Genomic DNA, 8441 nt, shown 5'->3' on the forward strand with positions numbered 1-8441 from the left:
TCTCTACAATAAATCAAAAATCAGCCGGGTGTGGTAGCACGTGCCTGTAGTCCCAGCTACTTGGAAGGCTGAGGTAGAAGGATCGCTAGAGCCCAGCCAGTCGACACTGGGATGGCAGTAAATGTGCCACTACACGCCAGCCTGGGTGATGGAATGAGACTCTGACTCAGAAAAAAAAGAAACATGGAGTGAGTGAGCAGTGATTTTAGCAGTGGTGGCTGTACTGTGCTACACTAGACTACACACAAACAAAATCTTTTTGTTTGAAGAGTAAGAAATAAATCAATGTAGCTCAAAGCCTTTCTGTACACGATGTGCCTTCACATACACAATCTGATGTGAAGCTGTGTGACGACAATATTGGGAAGCAGGAAGAATGGTGATCCTTGCTCCTACTCTAAGGGGCTACATACAATTGCCATCAATTTGAGACACGATAATGTGAACAAATTAAGCTTATGATGTGTCAAAAAAACAATAAAAGTTGTTATGGTATAAATAGGGCTTGGCATCATCAAAAGACACATTTTATTAAATATAATGTGCAAAATATAATGAAGTGACCTCTATTCAAAAAAAGTACAAGACAGGTATTATTTAAAATGCTTTAGTACTCATTTTCAATAAAAAGAAATCTGGCATTATAAAAATACATAAAATAGTCATGAATTTATACCATTAATTTACATAAGATACTTTTTCTGCATAAAACAGTTATAAAATACTTTTAAAAGGTATTCTTATATGAAAGTTACTCCCAGTATAAAATTTTTTTAACTTTTGGTAATTTTGGTTCATCTGTTATAAATAAGGCATTTCATCCTTTTAAAATTCATAACTCCATTTAAAAACATAGGATTCTCTCTCTTTTAAATAAAAGTTCACTTGAGGTAGTAAGTTACAGCTTTCCTTTGGTCCCATTCAGCCTATGTGTCCAGGTCATAAGACTGAAAATTTGGAGTCCTGAAGTTTTCTAAGGTCTGTGGATAGTTACAAATGTGATTTTCTTCCTGAAAATCTGTCCTTTCTTTCACATCTTCCTCTGACTCAGAGTCCAAGTCTGAAGCAGAATGAGCTTTCAAGCGGAAGGCTCTTGGCTGACAATCTGATGGCCATCCAAAGCCTGAATAGGCATCTGGGTGAGTTCTCCTGAGAGGTTTCCCAAATGTACCTGGAAGAAATAAACCTCTTAAGCACACAGGGCCTTTTGCTGGCATGTACCTCAACAAAACACATTTCAATCGAAGAAGCATCTTGCTCCGTGAACACGAGTGAGCGTTTTCTAGAAGTCCATGTTGGGGTACTCAGGTGAATGTGTGTCTGAGTTCCGGATAGATTACTTACAGAATGGAAGATACCTGCACTCACATTTATATCCACTGAGCAAATGTGCCCATCACGTCCCCTCTCATGACCTCTAGGAATATTCATCTTTGCACAACAAAGCTCCTGAAGTCCCCCCCAAATCCTGGCTTTAGTACTTGACGGTCTGCAATTCTCTGAAGGCTATGTTAGATAGTAACATCCAAGTTAACTGTATCTGAATATAGAACATTGCTTTCAAAATAATCTTTTTTTCATTATTCTTTTTTCCTCCATGTTTATTTTAAAGATATGGTGTACAAATCAGGGTAAGGTATACAAATGGTCACTGTACAGGTAAAGTTTGGGCCTCACTTTGGTCCCCATGTCACATGGTTTGAGATCGGGTGCCCTTATTGATGAAGTGTGTCCCTGCTCCCTCCCCTGGCAGTTTCCCACTACTGCCAATCCTTTTCTCATAGTATTCTGATAATAGTTCAGGGTCCGCTTATGAGTGAGAACACATGACACTCAGTTCCTTGTTTCTATGACAGATCACTGAATGTTACAGACTCTAAACCCATCCAAGCTGCCCTTTAGTCATTCATTTCAGTAAAATATTATTCAATTGAATCAAATCCTTACCTCCTCAATAAGGTGAATGTATTTTCATTTGTTTCAAAAAGAAATATATATAGTTATCCTGTGACGAAATACAAAATTTCTTAAAAGCGGAGTATTTTTAAATTCTATCTACTTTTTAAAACACAAGTTGTGGTTCATTTTCCCATCTCTTTCCATTCAGTGAAAAGATGACCTCTGCTCTGTCCCATTGTCTCCATGCACTAGACCCAAAAAAATCCACCATCTCATTTCGGTGCCAGCTGGTGTTTAATGCCACCAATTTGGGCTTCAAGGTTTCGACAGTTTCCTTCGCCAAAGGTAAGCCAGTCTGTCTGACGAGCAGTTGTTGCTAGGTAGGATGATGTTTTCCACCCTTCAACTGCAGGTTCAGTTAGAAGCCACTAGACACACCAAACCACAGTCATGCAGAGCACGCAACTCCACCCCAGAGGCTGTGGGAGCCCAAAACCACTTTTTCCACATGGCTGACAATCTAAGCTCCCAGGTCGCTCCCCAAACTCTTGTCTCATAGGCGCTGCCACACACAGTGTTACCCAGAAAGTGCCTTAGGCTTAGTTACAGATTAAACACATCATTAAGTAAAATCCCCACCTCTGCTTTTGCTTTTAGAAACTTTTCTACTGACTAGGAGGATGTCATGGCGACTTCGTTAAAGAAGCCATTTTTTTTCACCAGTTTGGCATTCAAAGCTCTCACTGTCCTCCCACACACAACTTGGAATATGAGTCTTTTTTTTTTTTTTTGGAGTTGGCCTCTCACTCTGTCGTCCAGGCTGGAGTGCGGTGGCATGCTCACGGCCACTGCAGCTTCGACCTCCTGGGCTCAGGTGATCCTTCCGCTTCAGCCTTCCAAGTAGCTGGAACTATAGGCGTGCACCACACACCCAGCTAAATTCTTTTTAATTTATGGTAGAGATGAGGTCTTGCAATGTTGCCCAGGCTGGTCTCGAACCCGCGGGTTCAGGCAATCCTCTCGCCTCTGCCTCCCAAAGTGCTGGGATGACAGGTGTGAGGCACTGCACCCAGCTTATCCTCAGACAAGTAATGATAAGTGAATACACTTACCCATGAAAGAATTACTCGAAGCAAGGGATGCCGGCTCTGGGTTTGTACTAAAATCTAAAGAGGACTTGTTTAGACACATATTTTTTATCCCGGGGCCTTCATTTTGTGAGTCACTGGTGTTAAGTAGCTTCCTCACGTGTGAAGGCCGCCTCTTATTGCTGAGGGTCTGTTCACAGGATTCTTCTGAAGGATGAGGAGAACAGGGGTAGCATTCCTTTTTCTTTATGTAACTGGGCTCGTAATGGTCCATTAGAGCTATTCTTGGGTCAGGACTGCAACCTTTTTGATTTGGGGATAATATCAGAAGGAGATAACAGTTAGCACTTCCAGAAGTCTCTCCAGGGAACAGAACGGTACTCAGGAAAGAAAACCACATACCTGTATGACAGGCTTCAAAGGGATCTGAGCCATACATGTTCCCCTTCAGATACGCAGGACCTGAGGACCCCAGGAAGGGACAGAGGTACGGATCTGTGGCAGCTTCCACGTCAGCTTCACTGCTATTGTCAAGATGGCAGATCCCTTTAAAATAAACGTCTTAGTCACTGAATCAATTTCATCCACATACCATTCACCATGCTCCCTCATGTTGGCATTTTCCATATTTATAGATGAAAGTTTAATTAGAACATGATACAGGAAAACAAAATTTATAGTAGGGTTTTTATAAAAATGGATTGAGGCCTATGGTCTAGGGACTGAGTAAACAGGTGACAGTTCACTAAAAGAGGACATGATCAGGCCAGGCTCGGTCACTGCACCTAGCTTATAGTTGTTGTTGTTGTTGTTTTTTGAGTTGGAGTCTCACTCAGTCGCCCAGACTGGAGTGCAGTGGCCGCTCGTGGCAACCACAGCCTTGACCTGCTGAGCTCTGGCGATCCTTCTGCCTCAGCCTTCCAAGTATCTGGAACTACAGGCGCGCACTACCACGCCCAGCTAATTTTTTTGATTTATTGTAGAGATGAGGTCTCGCCAAGTTGCCCAGGCGGGTCTTGAACCCGCGGGCTCAGGCAATTCACTCACCTCGGCCTCCCAAAGCGCGGGAATACAGGCTGAGCCATCGAGCCTGGCCTATAGTTGTTGTTTTAAAGAGAATTATTGCTGGTCAATCTTGGTAGCTTAGCCTATAATCCCAGCACTTCGGGAGGCTGAGGCGAGTGGATTGCCTGAGCCCGCGAGTTTGAGACCAGTCCAGGCAACTTGGCGAAACATCGTTTCTACAATAAATCAAAAATTAACCAGGTGTGGTAGCGTACGACTGTAGTACCAGCTACTTGGAAGGATGAGGCAGAAGGCTTGCTGGAGCCCAGCAGGTCAACGCTGGGGTGGCCATGAGTGTGCCACTACACTCCAGCCTGGGCGATGGAGTGCGACTCTGGCTCCAAAAACACAAGTGGACATGATCAGCTACTGTGCTGTGTGGTCCCACCTGGTTCCTGGGGGAAAATGACTGGTGTGATCCTGGAGCCCAAGCAGCCATGGTGTGAACCACATTCCATCGGAGTTGCCTCCTTCCTACAAAAGGTCACAGATAACCAGATCCAGGGATGGCACTTGACCAATGACCTCTGCCCAGCTCAAAGATGAACCCAACCAAAAAGAAAAAAATCACCTCATGGGTATTTTGAACTTAACAACACAGAAATGTTATGCCTGTGAGTCATGGACACAGGAGGTGAAGGGTAAGCAATATTGTCAAAGAAGAGCCATGTGCCTGACAAGCAGAAACTGAGCAGTCAGAGGCCAGGCGGCAGTGGTCTGTGAAAGAAGCAGGTTTGCAGACTGTGACTCAGTAGTGCTGGTGGCCTCACCAGGATCCAGGGCATCTGACATTGCCAGGTTCCAATTCCATCCCTGGAGGTTTTCGTGTCTTTTCAGCTAACTCCATTATATCCAAATGGGTTTGGGTCTCTGCTGTTTGCCACCAAATGGGTCTAACTAAAAGACTCACTCATTTTTACGCTCAGACCTTCCAATTCTAAATTCTCTGTCACTGCCTTGCCAAGCACTTTGCAACTTTTAAAAAAACTGTTTATCTCACCACTGATTCAACTGCGAAATTGAAAACAAATATTCTTCTCTCCCAGCTCTACCATCTGGCACAGAGCAAATACTCAACACATGCTTGTGGGGAAAGATGGAAATCTATTTGAAAAGATCATCGATGGCTTCTACTTGCTGAGTCCTTTTTTTTTCTGAGTTGGAGTCTCACTCCGTCGCCCAGACTGGAGTGCAGTGGCATGCTCCCGGCCATCACAGTCATGACCTACCGGGCTCCGGCGATCCTTCCGCCCCAGACTTCCAAGTAGCCGGAACTACAGGTGCGCGCTACCACGTCCAGCTAATTTTTGATTTATCGTAGAGATGAAGTCTCGCCAAGTTGCCTGGGAGGGTCTCGGACCCTCAGGCTCAGGCAATCCACTCGCCTTGGCCTCCCAAAGCGCTGGGATTACAGGCTGAGCCACCAAGTCTGGCCCCTTGCTGAGTTCTTGATGTGTGCCAAGCACTGTGTCAATTTCCATTTTCATTTCACTTAATTTGCAAAACTGCCTCACTGGGCAGCACTGCTACTGCTGAACAGTCCACAGAGTAAGCAGCAGAAGGAGGTCTGGAACCAGGCCTAACCCCAGTATCATGCTGCCTCTGCTTTTTTTTTTTTTTTTTTTTGAGTTGGAGTCTCACTCCATTGCCCTGGCTGGAGTGCAGTGGCACGCTCACAGCCACCCCAGCGTCGACCTCCTGGGCTCCAGCAATCCTTCTGCCTCAGCCTTCCAAATAGCTGGAACTACAGGTGCACACTACCACGCCCAGCTAATTTTTTGATTTATTGTAGAGACGAGGTCTCGCCAAGTTGCCCAGACCGGTCTCGAACCTGCAGGCTCAGGCAGTCCACTCGCCTCGGCCTCCCAAAGTGCTGGGATTACAGGCTGAGCCATCGAGCTCAGCCCTGCCTCCACTTTTATTCTCCAAATCATGCAGCATTTAAGGCAAGGGTCAGATTTAGACTTCTCTAATAGAATGATGTAAACCATCTGACATTGAAGACCCCGTGAGAAACCAGCCAATATCATTTAAGGAAGGAGAGAACATTCAGGGCCAAAGAATGTTTATGATATAAACAAAATGTAAAAGACAAAGATTTCTTTTTTTTTTTGAGTCGGAGTCTCACTCTGTCACCCAGGCTGGAGTGCAATAGTACCCTCATGGCTACCCCAGTGTTGACCTGCTGGGCTCAGGCGATCCTTCCGCCTCAGCCTTCCAAGTAGCTGGAACCACAAATGTGCCATCACATCTGGCTGATTTTTTTATTTATTGTAGAGATAAGGTCTCGCCATGCTGCCCAGGCTGGTCTTGAACCCCTGAGCTCAGGCATCCTCTTGCCTCTGCCTCCCAAAGTGCTGGAATCACAGGGTTGAGCCACCACGCCCAGCCTAGATATTTTTTCTAGTATTTAAGAGAAGGGTATAGAAATGCACAATCTTAGACTTCTGGTGATCTTGGGCCAGGTTCTAAATATATCCATTTCTTGCGAAAATTAATGTTATATGTAAGCCTCCCACCACGTCACTTCAAAACAACTACAGCCCACGTCCATTTTAAACACTTACCGCTACTGTCATGCTGTGGTAAGAAAAATCCACCCCCTGAAGATGTGACGAACTGGTGGTGGCTTCCACTTTCTGAGGAGACGTACCCATCCTGTCTGTCAGCCAACGTTCCCTGAGATGACAAATAACTAGGAATATCTGCTGGCAGGTTGGTTTCATCTGTGAAAAAAACAACAGCCAGGAATGATCACAGTCACCCCACAGGTTTTTTGGAAGAACAGTATAGACTATTTTGGTTTCTGTATAAATTAAACAACAGGAGATCTACTCTGGCTAACGTTCCTGATTGTACAGTACTCAGGAAAGGCACATTAAGACTTTGCTTCTCTGGGAAGTTATGAGTTGATTTTCTACTTTATCGCCTGCAGAATGCATCTCCTAAACTTTTTTTTTTGAGTCATAGTCTCACTGTCACCCAGGCTGGAGTGCAGTGGCACACTCACAGCCACCCTAGCATTGACCTGTTGGGCTCTGGCTTCCTTCCACCTTAGCCTTCCAAGTAGCTGAAACTACAGGTGTGTGCTACCACACCCAGCTAAGTTTTTAAAATTTATTGTAGAGACAAGGTCTCACGAAGTTGCCAGGGCTGGGCTCGAACTCATGGGCTCAGGCAATCCACTTGCCTCGGCCTCCCAAAGTGCTGGGATGACAGGCTGAGCCACCAAGCCCGGTTCTCAATTTCAAAAATAACAAATGTTTAAAAAGATAAAGAATTTCATGGAAAATTCTGAGCTCTTGAATTAAGCTAGATTTCTGCCACATTCCCAGCTTCATAGTATTAATCAATTTCTGACTTTGCACCTATTAATCAAGTCTAGTCCCTTTCCACTAATAACTAGAATCCCACCTGAATGCATACACACACATACACACACATGTGACTTAAATACCGCAGAGAGTAAAGCCTTGTCACCGAAGGGCTCTCATCACATCCTATGAAGGAGTTAGGATATTTGCGTCAGCGATTTGGATCTTACCTCCAAGTCAGCAGGGTATTCTGAATCAGTTTGGACACAAAGTGTTCCTCTCTAAGTGTCAGTTGTCTTTGGGGCGGGAGTGTTATTTTTAGCCAGCCCTCTTTCTGCAGCTCGACACACAGGAGTCACCCTTCTGAGATGGACTCGGATTGCAAGACACACATTCCAGAAGTATTCACGGAACCACAGAGAGACGTGACTCCTGCAGCCCCGTGCCGAGCTTCTGTTTACACACCTGTGTTGGTAACGCTGCAATCTTCGCGCCTCCGCCTCGTATGGTATATGATGACCACCCACACGAGCGACGTGCCCACCACACAGCACACCACGGCTATGATCACGACGCCCACAGTGGCCCATCCATCGTCGTCCAACGACGGGGCAGTCATCTGAGGCGAGTCACACGTGGGAGAGGGGATCACACTGAGGCGCACGTTGCCCCTCTCGGTGCCCAGGGTGTTAGACATCTCACACGTGTACTTCCCGGCGTCACTGACGTCCGAGTCCACAATAATCAGCAGCTGGTTGCCTGCTGCGAAGAAGTGCCTTTCGGTGACCACCAAAGGGCTGTCATCTTTGGTCCAGTTCAGCCTGGGGGGCGGGCTTCCTCCCGCAATGCACTGGAGGACGGCCGTTTCTCCCTTGGCCACAGTTCGGTCTAACAGAGGCCGCAAAAATGACGGTGTTTCTGCAATGGCAAACGGATGCTTTTAACTTCCTCAGGGAAATCCCGTTCCCTTATCATCAAACCTACTGTTTGCATTTATTCCAGTTGCAAGCCCAAATTTGAATCTCCTGCAACTTACTGGATATGCTTTTTTTTTTTTTTTTTTGAGTTGGAGTCT

The 8441-nt window shown here is 45.6% G+C and overlaps 1 protein-coding gene across 1 annotated transcript in view; it reads right to left on the minus strand.

Annotated features, from left to right (window-relative positions):
- Positions 1-520: 520 nt before the first annotated feature.
- Positions 521-8441, minus strand: part of LRIG3 (leucine rich repeats and immunoglobulin like domains 3) — a 55733-nt gene continuing 47812 nt past the window's right edge. The window contains exons 15-19 of the mRNA XM_008055196.2: positions 7832-8284; positions 6620-6778; positions 3390-3533; positions 3012-3290; positions 521-1171 (exon numbers count right to left, since the gene is read on the minus strand). Of these exons, the coding sequence (XP_008053387.1) occupies positions 927-1171; positions 3012-3290; positions 3390-3533; positions 6620-6778; positions 7832-8284 (1280 nt within the window). The 3' untranslated portion in view covers positions 521-926. The remainder of the gene's footprint in view (positions 1172-3011; positions 3291-3389; positions 3534-6619; positions 6779-7831; positions 8285-8441) is intronic.

This window comes from Carlito syrichta, unplaced genomic scaffold, assembly GCF_000164805.1.
Source record: "Carlito syrichta isolate Samal-C Ts95f unplaced genomic scaffold, Tarsius_syrichta-2.0.1 Scaffold301769, whole genome shotgun sequence".
In the NCBI taxonomy this organism is placed as follows: domain Eukaryota; kingdom Metazoa; phylum Chordata; class Mammalia; order Primates; family Tarsiidae; genus Carlito; species Carlito syrichta.